Source organism: Nymphalis io, chromosome 11 (assembly GCF_905147045.1).
Source record: "Nymphalis io chromosome 11, ilAglIoxx1.1, whole genome shotgun sequence".
Classification (NCBI taxonomy): Eukaryota; Metazoa; Arthropoda; class Insecta; order Lepidoptera; family Nymphalidae; genus Nymphalis; species Nymphalis io.
This window is the reverse complement of record NC_065898.1, coordinates 11,977,057-12,002,826: the sequence shown is the minus strand read 5'-3', so window position 1 is coordinate 12,002,826 and position 25,770 is coordinate 11,977,057. Positions and strand designations below refer to the sequence as shown.

Here is a 25,770-nt window from a genome sequence, read left to right as displayed (position 1 = left end):
TTGTGTAGGTTATATTGTTTGACAAGTATGAATAGAGCCTCGCCGGCGGCTTTCCTTTACTTTTGTCCACGCTTGAAGATGACTTTGATATTTCAGTTGAAAGGTGATATTTATTTTGCTTTTTTATATAGTATGACTCTTAACTTAGATAAATATGACTTTCAAAGACAATCTTATCTCAGGACTTGAAATCGCATCCATATGGTTTCATAATATTTATGTTCTTTTTTTAAATGAATAAGAATAACTGGTGGTAGAGCTTTGTGCAAGCTCTTCTGGGTAGGTACCACCCACTCATAAGATATTCTACCGCAAAACATCAGTACTTGGTATTGTTGTGTTACGGTTTGAAGGATGAGTGAGCCAGTGTAGTTACAGGCACAAGGAACATAACGTCTTAATTTACTTTCAACATTTAAACATTTAACCGCCTTTCGCCTATTTTATAAAAAATTAAATTAGTTGGCGTGGTTGGTAAGTTGCCTATCACGCTGAAGGTTGTGGGTTCGATTCCCACCCTGGACAGACATTTGTGTCCATAAACATATCTGTTTGTAGTGAGTCTGGGTGTAATTATTTATATAAGTATGTATTTACAAAAGAAAAGTAGTATATGTAGTATATCAGTTGTCTGGTTTCCATAGTACAAGCTCTGCTTAATTTGGGATCAGATGGCCGCGTGTGAATAATGTCCTAGAATATTATTATTATTATTATTATTATTATTATTATATAAACATATAATTAGTTGTATCTGTATATTCATCAAGCCGTTATCTATTCCATGACCACCGGGATTAAAATCTAAATTGACTTTATTCAAGTAGGATATTACAATAACCTTTGAATCATCATTGCTCCAATGTTGGTTGGTGAAATACACATGTGGCAGCATTTCATTAAAATTAGACACATGCAGGTTTTCTCACGATTTTTTCCTTGACCGTCAAACACGAGATGAATTATAACACAAATGAAGCACATGGAAATTCAGTGTTGCCCGGGTTTGAATCCACGATTATCAGTTAAGATTCACACGATCTAACTATTAGGCCATATTGGAATTTTACAAGAATAAATCTAATTCAAAATTATCACCAGTTTGGATTAGATTCTACGAAGATGAACCGGCCAGAAATTCAATAGTTTTCCACTAATTGAATTACGTTTTATCGAAAATAAAAATATATATTCTGCATAAAAATCAACAAATATCAACTCGACGATTGTTTAAATAATATTTTATTAACTTATAAGACTTATTTACTCATGTTGATTTCAAAGCTGAGCGAAATTTTATTATAAGCAAACACCTTACCCAATGAAGGATGAATTGACTTTGCGGAGACGGAAACTGTGTTATAAGTTTGTCTTAACTTCTCGTGCTTATAGAATGTTTGTCACTGTTTGTATAGTAGTAATCAATGTTATGCTATATAATATTATTCTCGTAAGTATTCAAACTTTTGTTAAAAATATTCCCTAGTCTTGAGCACCGAGTGTAAATATCCCTAACAGTTATTTTTTGAAATGTGAATAGAATTTCTATGAAAATTTCCAAAATACACTAATCGAGACATACATATAATATTATTAATATTATTGGTGTATGGTATGAAAGATAATGAAATAAGTGTTTATTTATTTATTCAAAATAATTAACGTCAACAAAAGAAATCGATGCATATCAATTACTAGTATACATAGCATTAATAATAATATCATAAGAACAATTACATATTATGAATAAGGAATTATTAGTTAATAAAAATACATAATTAAAAAAAAAAAAAAAACAAAATAATTTTAAATAAAATAAAGTTTAAAAAATAATAATTTGATTCTATGTGAAGTGTTATTGTAATGTTACACACATGACAAAACAGCTAATAATCAATCATTGCCAATGTAATTAATAATAATTCTCTTGCAATACTTTATTTTTATCATGCTGTGATATTGTTTTTAATACTACTATTAAGCCGAGAGCCACTGAATTTTCATATGCTTATAATTCATCTCGTGCTATACGGTGAAGGAAAATATCATGAGGAAACCTGCATGTGTCTAATTTCACTGAAATTCTGCTACGTGCCACATTATCTGACACATTATATAGCACTATTACAAGGAACAACATCACATTACATTAACAGCCTGTTAATGTCCCACTGCTGGGTTAAGGCCTCCTCTCCCTTTTGAGGAGAAGTTTTATTCTACCACGCTGCTCAAATGCGGTTTGGTAGAATACATATGTGGCAGACTTTCAGTGAAATTCGTCCCATGCAAATTTCCTCACGACGTTTTCCTTCACCGTCAAGCACGAGATGAATTAAAAATTAAACACATGAAAATTTAATGGTACGCCCGGGCTTGAACCCACGATCATCGGTTAAGATTCACGCATTCTAACCACTAGACCATCTTGGCAAGAAAGATGCAACTAGACACAAGTAATAGTGTTGATGATAGAATTATCGAACTAACTATATCAATAACTTGTTCTAAGCTAAAGTTATTATTATAGATAATGTTCTAAAAGCAAATCCTTAATAATATAACTCATCTCGCTTTCAACAACTGATCTAAGTTTAACTTTATCAAACCAAGTGACCTTTTGGAGTACATTAGAAACAAGTAGAACTTGGGAAATGCTTTGTATCTAGTTTGTGGTGAACTAAGGAGGTTTAAGGTATACAAGCTTCATACTTAGTGAACTATTTATGCTTAAGGACGGTCAAATGACATGGTCAGTATATTTCGTCAATACGTTGAACGATGTGTCAATTAATAATATAATGGGTTCAAATCCTGGTAAGTAATGATTATTTATATGTTTATTAATAAAGTAACAGCCTGTTAATGTCCCACTGCTGGGCTAAGGCCTCCTCTCCCTTTTGAAGAAAAGGTTTGGAGCTTATTCCACCACGCTGCTCCATTCCCGGTTGGTAGGATACACATGTGGAATAATTTTAATGAAATTAGACACATGCAGGTTTCCTCATGATGTTTCCTTCACCGTCAAGCACCAGATAAATTATAAACACAAATTAAGCACATGGAAATTCATTGGTGCTTGCCCGGGTTTGAACCCACGATCATCGTTTAGATTTCGTGGTTAAGATTTTTTTTTTTATATTCGCCGGGAGGGCAAATGACTCTACTCCACCTGATGGTATGTGGTATTAGAGTCCAAACGCGACGACGGCCAGTACAGACGGGAAAAACGTTCTGCACTAGCCGCCTTCGCCTTGCCGGCCCGCAAGATGCCTCTTCACGCCTCGTTTGAAGGAACCCTGGTTGTAACAGGAGGGTAACACGTGAGCTGGTAAAGAATTCCATTTTTTGGAAGTGCGACAATGAAAGGAGTTGCCAAATTTCTTTGTTCGCGATGGAATTGATGTCACAGTTAGGCGGTGACATCGAGAACCAGCTCGCGTGGACTTAAGAAGGAAGGGGGAAGCAGGATTCACGCGTTCTAAACACTAGGCCATCTCGGCTTTTTTATTTTGTTTATTAATGACGTGAATGATTTTATATATGTATAATGCTCTGCCACCTGTGTATCCAATAGGAGCAGGTTGGTGAAATTATCTCTAAATCTCAAAAAACGAGGCATTTGTGTAACAAGTTCTTAAATACTCTTTATATTCATAATCATAAGTGGAAAGTTAAAACAAATAAATAAGTTTCTCAAATGATTTATTACTGTTTATATTTCTTGATATTTCAAAATAAGAAGACAAATTGGCAAATGGGTCACCAACGCCCATAGACATGGGCATTGGGTATAGTAATAGTTAGAAAAATTACCAATCCTTACATCGTCAACGCGTCACCCACCCTTGGAACTAAGATGTTATATCCCTTGTGCCCTTAGTTACACTGGCTCACTCACCCTTCATACCGGCCGGTATGTCTATATGTGAACAGTTAACTTAATTAGATTTTTTTAAATTCGGTTTATTAATCAAATCAACTCTACCCACCCACAAATCATGACAAAAACAAAATAACTTTACATAATATCTTGCTTAAGTTATGTACTCCTTTTAAGTATATTAATTAAACATAACAAATGTTAAACATTATTCTCTTTTTAAAAACAATGTTAAACAAGAATCATCTATAAAATATGATGTTTAAGAGGCGCTGGGTCCTTATTTTTGGCGTTTTAGCAATACCACTTAGACCATTAAAAGTCATTGACCATTAAGCCTAGTTATTATATAAGACAGCAAGTTGACTTATCAAGTCAATGGAACCAAGAAAACATAAATGACACCTCGACCGTAAAACTCAAAGCATTATTTTTGGCTCGTTACCTCGGTTGCGACGTCGATGAAGTTTATAAATTTTTGCATACATAATTCTTGTACTCATTTTAAGGGGATAATATTTTAAAAGAATATTTTTTAAATAGATGAAAAAATTATGAATAGAATATAAACAGATCAATAGTTTTCTAATAATAAAAAACCTAAAGTATCAATGACCTTTAATCTTTTAAAAATAGAATATTATTTAGTAACGAAGTACTAGTTTTAAGTAACACAAAAAAATAGATAACGAACACAAACATCGTAGGGTCTTTTCGATTTTTAAACTAATTTTATAATTTAGTCAAATGATCAGCGCACTGCGGCACAAATAACAGGAGAGTTAAAATTGCGCAATTTTTATAATGACACTTGAAAACAACGAGACGTTTTCTTATAATATATTCATGACACAGCAAAAAGCTTTAACAATAAGGATGAATAAAAAACAGTACATAAAAAAAACCGTAATTCGATAAGGAATGTCATACAAATTCGAAAATATTTGGTAAAATTTCTCAGGATGTAGCTGCACCGAATCAAATACACTGAAATCACCCAATGTTTAAATCACGTGAAACTTAACCGATTGTTCCACACTCAAATCAGGAAAAACACAACTGAATTTTCATATACTTAATTAGTATTTATAATTCATCTCGTTCTGGGTGAAGGAAAACATCCTGAATTGTGTCGGATGACATTCTAACACATGTCACCTACCTGCATAGGAGCAGCGTATTGGAATTAGTTTCAAGTCTTCTCTAAAGGAGAGCAGGTCTTAGTCCAACTGTGGGACAATGACAAACTGTTGCTTTACACTGGGTCTCTCTATTCGTATTTATAGTATGAATATTCAGTAACAATATAATCCAATGCTAATGATCTTTCCACCTCGATAATCTTCCGAAGCCGGCAATGAGATGCAAATTCTCAGCTTTCAGGTCGATGGTTAAGCACGCGTATAAACTATATTATGTTCGCCTTATTATTCCTTTAGATAATAAACTACCAGTCGAAATGTAGATTTTAAAAAACCATCAATGGTACTTTTCCGCTTATTTAATTACAAAGCTATGTCAAAATAAATTAAATTAATATATGATATATCCTACCTGAAAATACTAATTCGTGTAATGCTTAACTCAATTAATCTTTTATTTCTAAAAAATATATTTCTAAATTTAATTATTGGCAAAGTTAAGGATGATTGCCACATAATTTGCATGACTTTTAATGCGTTTTTAGATAATAATCATTTATTAGACATTAAGTTTTATGATGATGCAATACTTATAATTAATTACTCTTTTTTTTTATTATATTATCTTTGTTCCGTTTTACTTAAGAGTTTATGGAAAAACATGACAGTCCGTATTTATGCAAATTGTCCCCTAGAAAAACGGAATGGCGTTACAACAAGAAAACGATACTAGATTCCTACGTTTATACCACACTCTCGTACAGTCGTACAGTAGGTTTTTTTAATTTTGGTTGTAGATAGGATGATGATTATATCCTCATGACCGATTTCAGCCACGGCTGTCAATTTTAAGAGATATTAGCGAACTGGGCTGCACATATTATAGTGCTCAAGTGTGTAAACAAATATGCATACATAATCCCTCACACTCTCAATTCGATGGGACGGCAAGCCGACACGATCGGAAATAGTTCAGGCGCAGGACTTAACGGGTCTTACTTTAAACTTTCAGACTTCGGGCTGCTATTGAGAATTTTCGACAGAAAAAACCCAATAACTTTTTATTGACCGGACCTGGGGTTTGAACCTAAGATCTGCTGCCTCCATATCTCACCACTCAACCAACGAAGCAAATTTTAAATACATACATATTAAATCCTTGTTCTTGCAAAAATAAATTAATGAATATAGTATTTTTACGCATAATATTTTGCAAATATTGATCTTAATCGGTAGTCGCTGGGCAGAACCAAAAATCTTTATATAATAATCGAAATAATTGTTTGCGTGTTACGTTCAACAATTAATCCGTAACTCGAATTTCAATTACCTTCCGAATGAAGAGATCGTCATTATAAAGCTTTGGTTTCCTCTGATAGCGGATTCATGACATCAGGCGTCACTTGCATCTTATATAATATTATATACTAAATCCTTCTACAAAATCTGCGCCTTCTGGTTTATCAGATTTATATATACTGGTTTATACTGGTTTAGTTTAGTTGTATGATTAGTATAGATAGATATATGTTAGTTGACGTTTCGCCTAAAGCAGCTGTCTAAATAAATAAAAAAATCTAGTTTCAAGTTTCAGTGACGATTTTCGTCCACCGCTATAGCGGTCGCTACATATTGGCATCGCTGTACGTGAGCCTTAACGTTAGGTAGACAGAAATGCCTGTGACATCATTCGTTTGAATGTTAAACATGGGGGTAATTTTTATGTATACCCTAAAAACTTTTTTTAAATCCCCAGACAATTAGCCTATATTTTGATCTAGGTTAAAATTAACACGATTGTTGAACGCGATAGAAAATTGTTTTATAACTTTTATTATTATTATTTCAATATAATCCTGAATTATGTCTTACTTGTCTTTATAAACATATAAAGACATGTTATATGATAAAGAATATGTTTGTGTTTAAACGCACTAATACCAGGATATAGCTTTCGGATTGGAAAACTACATTTCGCTTTAGATATTCCATTCACTGAGGTTAAGTACTACATAACATCACTATTAAAAAATAGCTATATTGACTGGATCTTAAAATAATAATTTTCGATAGCGGCTTTACCCGCGTGTAAGAGGGTAGACAGGTTGGTACCCCTGATGACGTGTTTACAAAATTTCGTGATGACTGGTTGAGTAGTTAAAACTTGAAAGTGTAACAAAGAGACAAAATCACTTTAGCATTTATTATACTATTTAGTACATCATTATTTATTTAGAATATCTACTAGAAATTTATGACTATCTCATAGTTTATACGTCATAGTTCTATCTATCTATCTATAAATCTTCCATACAAAGATTGGTATATCGCCAGCGAGATACACCGAAATCATCTGCGAATGTGTTGACGTAATGAGCTATCAGTCTTAAAATATATTCAAGATTATAACATATTAAAATTTGTAAATTTTAATTTCTGAAGAGAACCTTAAAAAGTAAAAAAAAAATCTTTGAAAAAGTGCTCCGCTTACAATTCAGATATTGGAATATATGACTTACATACCTATATATTTGTGCTATTATCGCACATGACGAATTAGTAGATGAAAAATTTCAGCTCACACACATTTAAATGTTGGAAGTAAATAAAATATTCAACAAATCCAGGTATCTCAATTATATTTATATGAATAAAGTATTACATGATTATTATATAAAAAATCCAAAAATTATTATGGCTAAAAAAAGAAAACATTGATTACATACATACATAATACACACAATATAAAAATATACATTAAAGCATCCCACCCTGCTCACGATTTTCGCGAAAGAGTTGGGCAGCACTCGCGATTCCCGTCCATTCACAGATGTTGCACAGCCAAGACTTTTTCTGCGCCCAACAGCTCTCCTTCCGGCAACTTTTCCCATCATAATCAGTTGCAAAAGTTCATATCTTTCATACCTAAGCACGTGTCCGAGATATGCAACTTTTCTCTTCTTGACAGTCTCCAAAAGTTGCCGTTTTTGGTTGACGCGTCGCAGAACTTCCACGTTCGAGACCTTTTGAGTCCAACTAATGGCCAACATACGTCTATAAGCCCACATCTCGAAAGCTTCTATACGTTTTTTGAGGTCTTCTTTAATTGTACACGCCTCGCATCCGTAAAGAAGTATAGGCCAGATGTAACACTGTATGCGCACAGGGATCTTAAGTCTGTGATTGCAGAGTACTTTTTTCAACGTGCAGAAGGCACTTCGAGCTGTTTCGATGCGAGTCTTTACCTCCTGTTCACAGCTCCAGGTGTCATTAAGCCATGTCCCCAGATATTTGTACTTGCGCACCTTCTCAATTTTTTGGCCTGCTACAATGATAGCAATGTCATCGAAGCTATGTTTAGATAACACCATGATCTTCGTTTTTGATAGGTTCATCCTCAGACCAGCGTTTTCACTGCACTCATTAACACGGCTCATAATTAATTGCAGCTCTTCAGGAGATGATGCTATTAGGACTGTATCGTCAGCGTATCTGATGTTGTTAATATACCGGCCATTTATTTTGACTCCACATTCTTGGCCTTCAATTGCTTCTGCTATCATTTGTTCCGAGTACAAATATAAGTATGGATATTCATATAAATGTTTAAGATTAATAGGATTCAACACCGCTTATGCGATTACCATAAAGTTGGCAGGATGTATTACTATTCACCCGCGGTTTCACCCGTGTTAGAGGGAGACGGGCGAATATTAGGTAGAAATAAGTAACCTATATGCGTCATTGAACCCGAAGCGTGCTTCATACCAAATTTTATCAAAATCTGTTCAGCGAGAGACAGAGAGACATACTGAGTTACATTCGTAATTATATTATTAATATAAATATCTACTTTGTTGTACATTGCTACTAGACGGCGCTGCAGCACATCAACCTAGCATTCAACTGATCGCCATGACAATATTATTATATACATACAAAAAGAAGGATAACAAATGTCTGGATTTGCTCGCGATTAAATTATGATTTTACTACTTACATATGTTTGCTTATACCGACTAAATATAAATTTATCTGTGCTTTAGTACAAATAATAGTAAAAAAGCTCGCCTTTAGTACGCGTAGTTTATTTTCTATTTGCACCGTTAGATTGCATGAAGTTTCATAATCCTAACTAATATTATAAATATGAGTAGTTTGTAAGGGTATTAATTTGTCCTTCTTTCACACAGCTATAAAGCTGTTATCACCGCTTTATTTTTCATATTATAGGACGAGCAAATGGGCCACCTGATGATGAATGGTCACCAACGCCAATAAGAAGAAATATTAACCATCGCTTACATCGCCAATGCGCCACCAAGCTTGGAAACTAAGATGTTATGTCTCTCGTGCCTGTAATTACACTGGTTCACTTACCCTTCAAACCGGAACACAACAATACCAAGTACTGCTGTTTTGCGGTAGAATATCTGAGTGGGTGGTACCTACCCAGACGAGCTTGCACGAAGCCCAACCTCCAGTAAAATATACTAAAACAGCTGAACAGATTGCGGTACAATTTAATATATATTACATTTTAAATACACATATCTTCTTATGACGTTAAAAATGCGCTTCCTGTGGGATATCTTAGCATAATTATGTGATTACTTCTTTCATCTTAAACGATGAAACGATTTTTATGTACGTCGGTGTCCTTAGCCTTTACCCCGGAAAAATTAACGGTTTTTACGGTACAGCTATTAGCATAATTGTGCAATTCTATCTTTAAACTAAAGCGACTAAGCGGATTGAGGGTAAAGTTGAAATGTATAATTCATAGTCAAAGTTCCCATGGGACGCAGTTTGATTCAAATGTTGGTTAGGTTTTGACCAATTTATTCAAATTGCGTGTTTGTATATGGGTGTGTTAATTCTAATAAGTATGAATACTATAGATAATGACCTATATTTCGATACTGGCGGCCAATCGTAACGGAGACTATATTACAGTGCGCAAGTGTGATCACAAGTCTATAGGTATCTATTCCATCACATAATTCCAAACTGTCTCTTGTCTTGATTTTTTTTGCGTTTTATTGGCAAGCTACTCTGAATGCGCACCATTAACTTTATTTTGTTTGTCCTCAGGAAGTACTTAAAGGTGATAATTTGACTGATTGACTTCCTATCAGATTCTGATGGAATAGAAACCAACCCCAACAACCAAGCTTCGTTCAGCTCAGAAAATACAAATGTCAAAATACATTGATAAACGTAAAAAGCAACTTTTTATGTAAATATAAAATTAGAGCCAAATCATTAGAGCAGTTTCCGAGATGCCCGTAATAAATTTGTCGTTGTTTTATCGCTCAGTGAGCGTTTTTATCTTTGCACGTAACATACGAGTATAAATGTACAACTTGCGAGCCGGCAAGGCGGGGGCGGCTAATGCAGAACATTTTTCCCCACTGTACTGGCCGTCGTCGCGTTTGGACTCTACTACCACTTACCATCAGGTGGAGTAGTCATATGCCCGGAAAATATAAAAAACATGTCGTACGATAGTTTAAGAACAATTCAAAGTAACATCAAATCATACCAAAAAAGGAATAATAATATAATCAATATTGTATTGATACAATAAAATGAGTCGATAAAATCAAGGCGTCTCATATGTATAACATAACTCCCCTCTTACAATCTATGCAACGATATTGGCTATCGGTTACGATAACTGTTAATCAACGGCTGGGTTTCGAAGTTTACATGTGTGCTATACGAACGTGGAATTCGAATGTATTTATAACAACAACGCTTTTATTTTGAAAAGCGCTTGAAAATATACACAACTCTTTTTATATAAAAATAGCTTTCATAACTCAATAAATAGCTTCCGTAGTGTCGACTTTAATTAGTCAATAGATGATTAGAATCTATCCTTATATTTGAATCGAATTCGTTATTTAAAATTTTCGAATGGCATTAAAATATAGTGATAGTCGAAAAACACAACATTTTTTAAATTATAAATCACATTTTACATAACAAATGAAAATATTAAGGATTCCAGCTTGTACGCTTATTATTCCAACCAGTCCATTACTTATATTATAAATGTGAAAGTAACTCAGTTTATCTGTTACACTTTCATGGATAAACTAAATGTTATGAAATTTTGTGATTATAATTCATCTCGTACTTTACGGTGAAGGAAAACATCGTGAGGAAACCTGCATGTGTCTAATTTCATTGGAGTTCTGCCACATGTGAATTCTACCAACCCGCATTGGAGCAGCGTGGTGGAATAAGCTCCAAACCTTCTCCTCAAAAAGAGGAGAGGAGGCCTTTAGCCCAACAGTGGGACATTCACAGGCTGTTACGGTTACGGTACGGTATGAAATTTGATATTAAGCAAGTATGAACCCCAAGGGTAGGTAACTTTTTTTATATATAACTCCTCTCTAACACACAGGCAAAGCGGCGGGCGAAAACTAGTCAGCCATAAATTGAAAAAGTAAACCAACAACAGCTAAATCAAATACAAAATGAGAAAAAAACGCATGACAAACATGACACTTGCTTATTAATTGTTCAGATTCTACCATATCGGTTCAAAGGCAAATTCCTTTCAACCATCAAAATTAGTTCAACGGTTTAGCCGTGAAAGCGTAACAGACAGACAAATTTACTTTCGCATTTATAATATTAGTATAGATCATATAAATGTTTTTTTTAAGTAACTACTAATATTCCTATTTGCCCCTTCAATTAAGCGTACGGGTTGTGTTAGGAGAGGGGCTGACAAAAGCCCAATTCGGCTCGAACCTGCGACTTTTATATCGCTAGGCGGTTGTGCTTTTTTGATTTGAAAATTTTTGAATGTAATTACGACGAGTACTGTTTGTACATCGCAATTTGATACCAACATCAAATTATCACAAATGGTATAACGCCCTTAGCGACCATATGATGTAGTATACATACAGCTTTGTTATCATTTTTTAAATGGACACAACTTTAGACTTACATTATTATATTAATTTAACATTTCCATAAAATTGCTCTGGTCGCGGTCACGATCTGACTTAAACATAAAATATTTAATTTTTTATATTTGAAACGGTAAAAAGTGATAAAAATAAAATGTATTAATAGAATTATAAGTAACAAAAGAAATAAAACACTGTATAGACATTATGTACTATATGGCTAAAGCCCCCTCTTCCCTTTTTGAGGAGAAGGCTTGGAGCTTATTCCACCACGCTGCTGCAATGCGGGTTGGTGGAATACACGTGTGGCAGAATTTCAGTGAAATTAGACTCAAGCAGGTTTCCTCACGATGTTTTCCTTCACCGTAAAGCACGAAATGAATTATAATTACAAATTAAGCACATGAAAATTCAGTGGTTCTTGCCCGGGTTTGAACCCACGATCATCGGTTAAAATTCACGCGTTCTTACCACTGGGCCATCTCAGCTCGGCGGCATATTATATGAATATTTTTTTTTATATTATATATGATGACCAATGACTAGAAAGTCTAGTCGACTACACGGAACCTTTTATAGAGCACAAGTGTGTGCGCAAACACAAGTGCACTCTATATGTGCATTTGTATTCCCTCTCCTATGATCCGGTGGGACGGCTGAACCCACACGACGGGAAATATTTCAACATCCGCAGCACGGGATGTAAACAACAATTTTCCAAACTCCGGGATGCTACTAAAAATTTCGACAAAAAACCCTAATCAATTTTTTATATTCCGACCCGGGGTATGAAACCAGGACCTCTATTTGCCTTACATGCTAGCTACTAGACAAACGACGCAAGTTTATTATCTATACACACAATTAAACTGAATAACATGTAGTATATAATTACTTGTACATAACCGTATTATGTTACTCTATATATATTACATACAATTTTGTGTATATATTTGAGATCTAGTTTCATTTTACACACACATAAATGAGTTTATAAAGGTTTGTTTTTTCATAATTTGCCGATATTCTTACCAAAACTGTCTATAAAGATCGCTCGCGATAAGATCCATATATACTTTTTTATTTACTCTGACATCACCTTTCTTAAATGTGATATGCAACAAAGTATAATAGAATATACTGCATATCATTCATTACTAATAATTTTTTAGACCTAACTAATTTTGATGAAACCTTGGAATACTCCCTATACTTTTAAGGCCTTCACACCTTATGAGTAGAAGTTTTAAAGCATATTCCACCACGCTTCTTTTCATCCGATACGTACCGTCACTGACATCTAACAAAAATTAAGGACATTAATGTTCAGTGATACTTGCCCGGGATAATACCCGCAATCTTTAATTAAAATTCAATTCTACCCACCTACCACCGGACTATCTTCGTTTTAACAATAAATAAATGCTCGTGCCATCAGTATCGTGTTGGAAGTGCTGACGACAATAGCCCAAGGGTTCAGAATCGAACTCGCGACTTTGACGTCACGTAAACCATTGATCCTTCGCAGTATAAATAAACAGTATGTACAACCTATTTGAATTGCTGTTATATACTACAAGTAGTCATTAAATAATAATCTGATAAGTATAATCTATTACTTTGTATCATATCGTATATCGCACATTGATTTCGTATGATGTTTAATTACTTTAATGAAATGTATAACGATTTATATAGTTTATTAATTAAATAAGACTAAGAAAAGTTTTTCTCGATAGTTCGCGATGGAATCATTATTTCGAACAGGTGGCACATAATATTCGAATATTAATATTTTTATTTATTTATATAATTTTGCGTATTTTTAAAGGATAGGATGAAGGATATATGATTTTCAATTTAACAAGAGTTGTATAAAAATATATATATAAACGAATTAATTTTATTTTGTAATATAATAATAAAAAATCGTAATTTTTTATTTAATATTACTCGTAAATTAAATATAAAAGCAACTGTCAAGTTATACTCGTTTAAAACAAACAGAAAATCGATACCAAAAATTTAACATAAAATTTTATATTTAGGCCATTGAATTCTTTTGCTTGAGCAATCCATCATCGAAATATTATAAATTCGTTAATTTGTGTATTTATAAAAATATACTTGATATAAATAAAATAATCCATACCTAATACCGCCAACGTTCAAAATAATACGGTTCTCGCCATCCATCCCGGCTCACAATTAACCGTACATTTGAAAAATCACAACACAATATTAACACCGACTAAAATCACTATAATCACAACACACAACACTTAATTTATTGTTTACGCGTATTCCCGAAATCATCACCGATATGAGAGCGACATTCACGTCCACTCGCGGCGACGTCCGCTAGCACACTGATGCTGTAGCTGTAGAGATGAAACGCCACCCGGCCACCCCCACCTGTGGACCGAACGCAGTGCAGTCTAATGTCTTTCAGGTACAATACTCGTCTATATTTTTCTAACCAGCTGCAAGTTCGTTTGAATTCTTTGAGAAAGCTTTCAATTTGTTAAATAAATATTTGTAGGCTTTTAGCTCTCAAGCTCTCGCTATGAGCTTTGTGAAAAATGTTCTTGTTTTTCATAGAAATATAAAATAAAATATAAATATAAATATAAATAAATCAGGTAGATAATAGATTCCTTCTTTTATGACACATCTCGAACACGTATAAGGGCCAATTTCAAACCAATTTTATGTCGCATATTAAAACATTACACAAATGGAAAGAGAAAATACTATTTGATTTTTAAAGTGATACATTAACAGGCTGTTACGTTAACACAATTAGTATTTTAGAGTTTGATTCTTACATTTTCTTTTTATTTTATTTTTGTTATTTCATTCTACCTTCATCAATTTAAGTGTTAGGTTACCAATAGAATGTTTTTTTTTAATTTATAAGTGTAGTGTCATTCAATTGTGTGTTTGTAAATTTACAGGCTGTTACGTTAAACGTCCCACTGCTGGGCTAAGGCCTTATATATATTGAGGTGAAGGTATGTATGTTGTGTTGTTTATTTATTTAAAATAGATAGGCAATCTGGCAAATGCCTCACCGACCATAGACTAAGAAATATTTATCACCCCTAACGTCGCCAATGCGCCAGACCTTTCCAAGGTTAGTTGTTATGTCCCTTGTGCTTGTTACACTGACTAACTCAGCCTTCGAACCGGAACACAACAATACAAAATATTGTAGCTTTAGTGTTTAATATGTGTTGAGTAGGTGGTACCTACCCTCATGGTCTTTCAAAAAGCCATACCACCAAGTAACGAATGCTCTTTAAATTTGTAACCGTCACTTTTCTATGTACGCTTAGAATAAAACGTAACTGCTCCTTAACGTAAGTATGGAACCATATTACTAAGCCTACGCTGTATGTCCGTCAGTATGTCACACGGCTTTATTTCAGTTTATATACATTTATTCCTCAAAAAAGACAATACATTTAAATGAGAAATGTTTACAATTTTAAAGAAAATATTATGCAGGTAGTTCGTCGTCCTTGTAATATTAATAATTTTGTGAAAGTAATATAATATTAAGTATGTTATATAATATTAATCTAATTATAAAAAAGTAGTATCGTTACGAGTATAAACAAAAACAAATAATAATTAAAACTGGTAAACAATACGTTGGTGTGTACATTATTAAAATTATAATATGTTATGCTAATTTGGATTTGAACTATATTAAAATAAAATATTTAATAAATATTTCAGAACCGGAATTGCCAGTACAGAAAAAGTCTACTATAACAAATAAAAATAACAATAAAATCGCTAAGCCAAAAGATGCTAGAAGATTACAATGGCAATAAAATTTGAAATATTTCTCATACATTGTTGTGGCGCAGAACCCATAGTTTGTAAGCCGGACTCATCACATCTCTTCTCGTCATAGCATGTCTTATGTTACTTAGTGACTGTCAATAGTATGTACAGACAGACAAAAAAAAAGTTTTAATACGAACTTGAGAACTAAGCTCATCTACAAGTAGGCCCCGGGGCAATACAACTCTTATGAAAATAAAAATAAAAATACAAAAAAATATATCTCTCTTTGCTTAATACATAACAAACAACTATAATATTTACTCTATCTTAATTTGAGATTAGCTATTTTTAGTTAACTCATAAAAAGTAGGTTATCAATATCGCTCTTTTTGTTATGTATAACGCTATGTCGTCGCCAGTTAGTTACCAAATTTACTTTTCTCCGTTAAAGCCCCAATAGTTTTAAAAACATTTTAATGGCAGCACTGTGCTGCGGTGTTAGAAGTTTTTTTTGAGTACCTACATGATATATTTTCATTTTATTTTTGTTATTTCTTTCTACCTTCATTAATTTAAGTGTAAGGTTAGCATTATGATTGTATTTTTAATTTTATAAGTGTAGTGTTATTCAATTGTATTGTTGTTAAAGCCTTTAAGTACCACACTTTTTGTTGTAATTGTCGTAATTTTTTTTTTGTTTATATTGTTTATATGCAGATGGTGTTTCTTATAACCATAAATAAATAAATAAATTTGTTTAGGGTTTTTTTAATAATATTTTAATGGTAAACCTATTAAAGATTTTAGAAATTATTTTATTCTTAACTTTGGCAAAAGATATAATAATTAGAATTTAAACATAACTTGAGAAAGATTGCAGAATGTCAGCTGAACTGCACCATGAGATTTTCTTTTGAGTATTTCTATGGCAGCTAGATAGAGTCATGCTGACGTACGAACCAGAGATCCAAAGAATTCTTCGTTGAGCCACAAACAAGCACGGTAGCCCGCGACCTCATAAGAAGATATTCACATAAAAATATTTTATTATACACGGAGAGGCCCTAATTTAAAAATTACCCATGTGAAGTCGGGACGGTTAGCTAGTTGTATATGAAGTTGCGTCACTCCTACAAACACTACGGAAAAGTTAAATGATTGAATCAGCGGGAAATTTTCATTTATGCTGACTGTCGGGACATGGGGAGGATACACACGCGTTACTGTTCACAGGGAGTGTATATCGAAAAAAAAGCTGACGATATATAACGTGCGAATTGCTTTTTGAAAATAGAACGTTTTTTTTTAATCAATGTTACATTTGGTATTATTAAATAAAATGTATTGTAATAAGCATCAACATCTACTACTTGAAGCAGAAAGTGAGCTTTTCTGTAAGGAAAACTAAACTAAGTAATATTGGCTTCTTTTTTATAGCATATATAGGCGGATGGGGAAATGGGCCACCGCAGCCCATAGACATTGGTATTGTAAAAAATATTAACCATCCCTTCCATCGCCAATACGCTACCAACCTTGGGAATTAAGATGATATGTATGATATTAAGATGTGACGCTCGTGCCTGTAGTTGCTCACTAACCCTTCATACAGGGACACAACATTATACGAAGTACTGCTGTTTTGCTTTATAATATCTGATGAGTTAGTCAAAGCTACCACCAACCAAAAATAACTATTATTACGTTTCAATATATTGTTATCAATTAATACTTCCGGTCCTACATATACGGCTAGTTCGGGTACATCTTGATGATTATTTATAAGTATAGAACTTCTGTTTAACAATTTAATTAGAAATTTCATAATCAAATAAATAGTTGATTCATATTTGTTTATACTTGGAACATTTTATTATATATTATTCTATTTATTAATGGCGCCTTCTGCTTGTCAGCTTCCGGCGCAATTAATAAATAGTGCTTATTGTTTATTTATATTTTCTCAAATTATGTCGATTAATCAATGCTATAATAATTTTGTTTTATTATGTATAATGTAAGGATTAAGCTACTAGAATCTTATTTTACTGATCTAGCTAGGTTATCTGCTGCTTATCAACTTCCGGTGTAATATATTAATCTTTAATATTTAATGTTACATAATCCTGTATTATTAAATAATATTTGTCCGTAAATAATCATTAGAATAATTAAGATAAACAATGTTTAATATTATCTTTTAAGTTTGTAAATTTAGTATTAAATTAGGTCAAGATGTTTTTGTATAAATACCGCCAGTTTTAAATATATCGGGCATTGGTATTGTAACCGTTGTAACGAGCATTACAAGTGTTTTCTTATATAACGTATCGTCATTTTCGCCGCCACCCTGGTAATCCACCTTCTATACTTCAGAAGTGGGATAATGTCTGGCCCATATATCGACGGACTTGGTACGAAGAAAAGGAGACGCTGCGAGAACGCTGTACTCGACAGCGACGAATCATCAAGTTTTTTTTTCTTCATCCGATGACGAAGAGATCTTGGAGAAACACAGGCGATATAAGAAGCGGCGTGTCACCCAAGCCGATGCAGAGGTTATTCCAACGTTCCGACCGGATGAAAAATCTAGCAACGTCAAGGGATCGACCAATTGGGCGACGTGTACGGATGGGACAACAGAGATCGACAGTTCATCATGCAGATACGTCTTCGAGGGTCGGCTAGAGACTGGTATGACGATCTGGATGACTATGACCTCACATGGATGGAGTGTAAGGACGCTTTAGGGACCGCGTTCCCACGTTCTACTGACTTTGTGGATCTACTTGAATCTATGCTTGCTAGAAAGAAAACGAATACGAAAACTATGACAAAATATTTCCACGAGAAGGTTTCCTTATTAAAAAAATGCAATATCATTGGCGAGTCTGCAATTTCGTGCATAATTCGCGGTCTACCCATGGAAATAAGAGCCAATGCGAAAGCTTTCCAATGCAGTACACCACAGCAACTATACTACGGGTATTTGTCGTCATTGGAAATCTACAGACAAATTGAAGCCAGCCATCCGCGACCGACTACCACGTGGCGAAGAGCGGACGCCGTTGCTACAATTGCAAGAGGGAGTGACTTTCAACCGAAGAAATGTTACGCCTGTCGAAGAGAAGGTCATGAAGCAAAGGACTGCAAGGTGCCACGCTGCGAGGTGTGCCATCGCCCGGGTCACACGTCTGCCAGCTGCTGGCATACGGCCAGCTCTTCACACCAAAAAGTAAGTGATGTTTTATTTACAACATACAACATATACATAGATTTGTATAAAAAGGTAGTAGCAATTAATGGTTGTAGTCTCATCGCATACATAGATACGGGCAGCAAATTAAATATTCTCACTATGGCATATGCTGACAAGCTAAAATTAAAAATTCAGCCGTCCGTTGTTACAATGAGAGGTTTTGGAGGTGCACATTCGACCTCTTTGGAAACATCCCACGTGGATATTCACATAGACAATGTTGTTCTAAGTGGATTCGTAGAATTAACCAATTACGATATAGCTGATATAGATTTAATAATCGGACAATCAATGATAAATCAACCTAATATCAGTTTAATTATATCACAAAATTCTGTTAAATTTATTGGTAGTAGTGATACTTTTAATAGTACTCTTAGTGATATAAAACTATGTGATACAGACTTTATAACAAAATTTCCAGTGTATTTGAGACACAGTTGTATAATACCACAACAAAGTGCTGCTTTGGTGCAAGTTTATCTCGATACTAATAGTAATGAAACATATCTTGTGAGTTCTGTATATGTTGAGTTAGGCTGTATGTCCTATGTAATTTTAGGGGGACTTGTAAGGTCGAAAGATTGCTTTTTAAAAATAATTAATATCGGAAACGAAGTTATTGAATGGCAACCGAATAGACTAATAGCACGCGCGGAAATTGTTACTGATAAACATGACAGTTTAGAAAGTTATGAGATTTATAGAACAAAACTTGTGCAGAACAAATATTGTATTGAGAAAAATAAACTGTTATACAAAATATTTATCCATTCTTTCTATCAATTATCCGATAAAAAAAAATCGAACTACTTTAGGATAGAGGTTGTATAAATTACATTAAATAAAAGCCGGGTGCTGTGTAATAAAAAAAAAAAAAGATATATAGGATAAATTGAAGCTGTGTGATGTAGAACAAATAAAAGCTGTGTGATGTAGAACAAATAAAAGCTGTGTGATGTAGGATAAAGTAAAGCTGTGTGATGTAGGACAAATAAAAGCTGTGTGATGTAGGACAAATAAAAGCTGTGTGATGTAGGACAAATAAAAGCTGTGTGATGTAGGACAAATAAAAGCTGTGTGATGTAGGATAAATTGAAGCTGTGTGATGTAGATCAAATAAAAGCTGTGTGATATAGGATAAATAAAAACTGTGTGAAGGAGGACCAATAAAAGTTGTGTTATCTAGGATAAATAAAAGTTGTATACTTAAATTAGATAATACAAGATTTAATTACGGCTTAGACATGTCAACTTCAGGTGCCGTACAGCAGCGACAAACCAGGCGCCAATAGCAGCGCTGATCGCCGTGGGACACGGCATACACAGGATGGCCGAATGTTATCAATTAATACTTCCGGTCCTACATATACGGCTAGTTCGGGTACATCTTGATGATTATTTATAAGTATAGAACTTCTGTTTAACAATTTAATTAGAAATTTCATGATCAAATAAATAGTTGATTCATATTTGTTTATACTTGGAACATTTTATTATATATTATTCTATTTATTAATGGCGCCTTCTGCTTGTCAGCTTCCGGCGCAATTAATAAATAGTGCTTATTGTTTATTTATATTTTCTCAAATTATGTCGATTAATCAATGCTATAATAATTTTGTTTTATTATGTATAATGTAAGGATTAAGCTACTAGAATCTTATTTTACTGATCTAGCTAGGTTATCTGCTGCTTATCAACTTCCGGTGTAATATATTAATCTTTAATATTTAATGTTACATAATCCTGTATTATTAAATAATATTTGTCCGTAAATAATCATTAGAATAATTAAGATAAACAATGTTTAATATTATCTTTTAAGTTTGTAAATTTAGTATTAAATTAGGTCAAGATGTTTTTGTATAAATACCGCCAGTTTTAAATATATCGGGCATTGGTATTGTAACCGTTGTAACGAGCATTACAAGTGTTTTCTTATATAACGTATCGTCATTTTCGCCGCCACCCTGGTAATCCACCTTCTATAATATATATAAAGTATTCATAAAAATCGTGTATAACCGTAAAAGTCGATTATCGTCTTTTCACGAGTTAAGTACAAAATGAATAATTACAATCAGCTCTGCTGGTCTTAGTTATTAAAGCATCATTTAGAACGATTCGAATTATCATGAATCACTTATATTTTATGCAACTTGGCGCATATAACAAAATACGACGACGACGACGACGACGAGCCGGTTGGTGGATGCTTACCTTTCACGCCGAAGGTTGTGGGTTCGATTCCCACCCAGGACAGATATTTGTGTGCATGGACATGTCTGTTTGTCCTGAGTCTGGGTGTAATTATCTATATAAGTATGTATACAAAAGAAAAATAGTATATGTAATATATCAGTTGTCTGGTTTCCATAGTACAATCTCTGTACAAGCTTAATTTGGGATCAGATGGCCGTGTGTGAAAAATGTCCCAGGTCATTATTATTATATAAAAAAATAGAAAAGCTCCAAACAATATCTCCACTAGTACTTATACACTTTGTTTTCAGTTTTTTTTTTCTTTTACGTCTTTCCAAATACTCATTAACATTTCCGACGCAACTGTTCCAAATTACAAAGTTTAAATGACAATTTTCATTCTTTCGAAACGTTCAAAGTTACCGTTTTATTTATTTTTTAATGATTAATTTCGTATTCTGTAATAATATAATTATTATTGAAGGAAATTTAATTTGTTTGTTACGTTTTCAGTATTTATTCTTTGAATTAATTTTGATGAAATTTTATCGAAACAGTAAACTTTCTAACATTGATAAAGAATTTTTTTTTTTTTATTTATTTGGTAATCCAACAGTATTTATACATAAGTTGATATATTGACTATTATATACAGGTAACTTAAACATATTAATAACTAGAAGACGGTAGTAAAAGTAAAACTGTTTACGGGTGGGAATCCAATATGTGTATGTGTGTGAGTGTGAGTGTGTGTGTGTGGTGTGTGTGTGTGTGTGTGTGTGTGTGTGTGTGTGTGTGTGTGTGTGTGTGTGTGTGTGTTATAATGAATTTTTATCTTTTTTAATTATAGCTTTTTTAAAAGCTAGTTTTGACATGCTGAACAGATCTATTTCTGAGTATTTTGAATTATATGTGTGGACCATGCGATTAAGGACAGAGTTGTGTGCATAATTAGTGTTTAGCTCAGGCGTGTGGAATAGTGCTGTGTGACGTGTGCGGCGATTAGGAACTCTTAAATACAAAACGCTCAATAAATCGTTGCAATCTATATCTCCGGTTATTATTGCATGTAGCATATACATATCGTAATGTCGTCGTCTCGTTTCTAATGTTTCAATATTATATTGTTTACATATATCAACATAATCGTTAAATTCTTTAAAGTCCTTGAAGCAAAGAAATTTTATGAACTTTTTTTGTATTCTCTCCAGTTTTTCTTTGTAAGTTATATAATTCGGAGACCATATACTACAACCGTATTCTAGAATACAACGTACATAAGTAAAATATAAAATTTTTATGCATTCAATATTATTAAAAGATTGACATATACGTTTAATATAGCCTAATTGCTTATATGCCTTATCAGTAATGAGTTCTATATGCTCTGCCATCAATAATTTAGAGTCTAATTGAATTTCAAGGTCACGCACTGATTTAACTTCTTGTATCGGCTTGTTATCAATATTATAGTTATATTCAATGTTTTTATACTTCCTAGAAAATGTTATTTTTACTGTTTTTTTAATATTAATCGTTATTTTATTTTTTTCGTAGTAATGTGAAAGATTATCAAGGTCACGTTGCAATTCAATGCAGTCAGATGTGCTACTTATTACTTTATAAACTTTTTTATCATCTACGAATAGTAAAAAACGAGAGTGCTTAAAACAATTAAATATATCATACAAGTATACGTTATACAGTAACGGACCTAATAGTGATCCCTGTGGGACCCCTGAAGTTGCGTATATGAAGTCACTACGAGCACTACCTATAAGAACTGCTTGCTGCCTTTTTGATATATAGGAACAAAACCACCTATGCAAGTCACCTTTGATTCCAAGTTCTTGAAGCTTTTGCATTAGTATATCATGGTCTACTCTGTCAAACGCCTTTTGAAAGTCGGTATATATTACATCTACTTGCTCTCTATTGTCCATTGCCATGTAAACAAAATTAGTAAATAGTGATAAGTTTGTTACCGTTGATCGTTTTTCCATAAAGCCATGTTGTTGTACGGGTATTGAGTTATGGATAATAGGTACGATCGCCTTATAAACAATTCTTTCAAAGATTTTACTTATTGTATTTAATATGGAAATGGGTCTATAATTTTCTATTTTATTCCTTGGTCCTGATTTATGGATTGGTATGATTAGTGCTTCCTTCCATTTCGTTGGAAAAGCGCTAAATACATTGACAGACTTATTATATATTATTGACAGTGGCTCTGCCAATGCTTTAGCACATTTACTGTAGAATATGGCTGGGATTCTATAACTTCCTGCTCCTTTTTTATATCCAGGTCTTTAAGTATTTTATAAACTAATTCTTTGTCAATGTTGAGGTTACAAATAGTATCATTTGTATTAGGCTCTTGGATATGTGTGCTGTAAGCATTACCATTACGCTTGGCGAAAACACTTTCGAAGAACTCACAGAATCCCACAGAATCCCGTGCATATTTCTGTAGGATTATTGAATTGACGATCTCCTAAGGAAAGAGAGCTCGGATAGCCGTTCTTACAGTTTCGTAAGTATTTTTGGTACCACCATAATCGTGTTGGATCCTTTTTAATGTTCTCCTGCATTTTTGTTTGAAATTGGTTGTAATACTTATTTTGAGCTTTCTTTTGTCTGAATCGTAATAGCGAAAATACATCATAATCACGTGGATTTTTAGATGATTTCCAACGTGCATGAGCTTTAAGTTTGTCTCGAATTATATGTCTTAGGGATTTGCTATACCAAATGGGGTAGTGGTTAAGATATTTGCCTGTGGTATTTGGTACATGTTCGTCTATTATTTTGTTAATAATGGTATAGAAGTTGTTAACTATGTCATCAATAGAATTACCGTTTAGAATAGATTGCCAGTCTAACTTAATGAGAGTATCATTAATAGCATTAAAATCCGCTTTTTGGAAATTTAATTTACTTAAAGGAGGTACATTAAGTTCTCTTAATAGAAAATCTGAGGCATCAATTTCGAGACTGGGGTGATATTTATCTTCAGCAACTAAGTTTTGATTCGACCTTTGAACATCTAGATAAGTATTTCCAAAGACTAAGTCCAAAATGTTGTTGCTACAATTTGATATTTTGTTAAATTGTTTCAAGTTAAAACCGCTGCAGGTTTCAATAAAATTAGTTGATACGGTCTGTAACAATGATGATCCACGATTAAAGTGCAATGGCCCTGTTCCCTTCCAGTCAATGTGGGGAAGATTAAAATCACCCACTATTATAAAGTAATCTTCAGGTAAGTGTATTAACATGGATGACAAAAAAGGAGTTACTGTCTCAATACGTTTAACTTGATCAATATCTGGTGGTATATAAAATACTCCGATATGTAAACTTTGATTATGCTTCATGACGTTTTTAGGGATTGTTATCCAAACTGATTCAACACCGGGCGAACGCCACTCTGGTCTTCCTTGAGGCTGTAATATGGATTTGGCGCATATCATAACTCCACCTCCAGTATTTTCTGTCATCTGTCGTCGCATAGTTCTCTGACATAAAAGCCATCAGTAAGCCAAGTTTCGGTTATTAGAATGATGTCGTAATCGTTGATTAATATATTTGAACGAAATTCTTCAGTTTTGGTTCGCAATCCACGGACATTCTGATAAAATAGTTGTAAAGCATTAATCATTTATATAGGCAATTTAAAGGAAAGCTTAAGTATATGAATAAATTATAATTAAAATTAACATTAATGGTGACGTTTAAATTTAAAATATTGTTGCATGATTCTAAAAATGTGATAAAATAGGAAATAGTATTATCAATTTGTAAATGTAAATTAAAAGTTTTCTCTAGACATATTACTCGTAATTGTTGTGATTTTAATAAAAGTTGTCCAGCTATACAATTGATTTGATTAAAAGTAAATAAATATAGTATAAGTAATTGTGTAGATTGTTTTAGTGTAGTGTAGCTTAGTAAATTGTAAGTAAGTGTAAGTATGACATGTATTTTTTTTTATTGAATCCCACCTCGCCACATCAACTAAAATAAGAAGTCTAAGTTCATAACTTTGAAAATTTAGTATAAAGTTTACAATATCCACACAATAAGAAGATTTCAATATTAAGTTATTATAATTAAAATCTACATAATTTTCCTTAGATCCTTTTCGGAGTTTATGTTTGATTAAAAAAATCTAAGTGGGTTCAAATGGAAATATTAAATATATTATTTAAAAGAGCCATTGACTAGATCACGTGACTTTTAGCTGATTGTGGATTCATAACGGTCCGTGAACCACTGAGTTTTTAAGAGTTTATAATTCATCTCGTTCTCGACGGTTAAGTAAAATACCGGATGAAAATTTGCCACAGGTAAATCCATCAATCAGATTAGGATCAGTGTGGTGAAATAAGCTCTAAACCTTCTTTTCAATACAATAGAAAAGTGGTCTTTGATCAGCAGCGGGATATTTGCTTTACTTTTTATATCTTCGTTTACTTTTAATCAAATTGAATCAATTATCTATATGTATATCTACGTATACCCGAGTTTGATTTGTTAAAAGCGCTG

The 25,770-nt window shown here is 33.2% G+C and overlaps 1 protein-coding gene and 1 pseudogene across 1 annotated transcript in view; one reads left to right on the top strand and one right to left on the bottom strand.

Annotated features, from left to right (window-relative positions):
* LOC126772083 (potassium voltage-gated channel protein Shaw-like) overlaps positions 1–14,294 on the bottom strand; it is a 249,197-nt gene extending 234,903 nt beyond the window's left edge. The window contains exon 1 of the mRNA XM_050492253.1: positions 14,110–14,294. Coding sequence (XP_050348210.1) covers positions 14,110–14,153 — 44 coding nt within the window. The 5' untranslated portion in view covers positions 14,154–14,294. The remainder of the gene's footprint in view (positions 1–14,109) is intronic.
* A 4,011-nt stretch (positions 14,295–18,305) lies between these two features.
* On the top strand, positions 18,306–24,666 carry LOC126772082 (uncharacterized; annotated as a pseudogene).
* Positions 24,667–25,770: the final 1,104 nt, after the last annotated feature.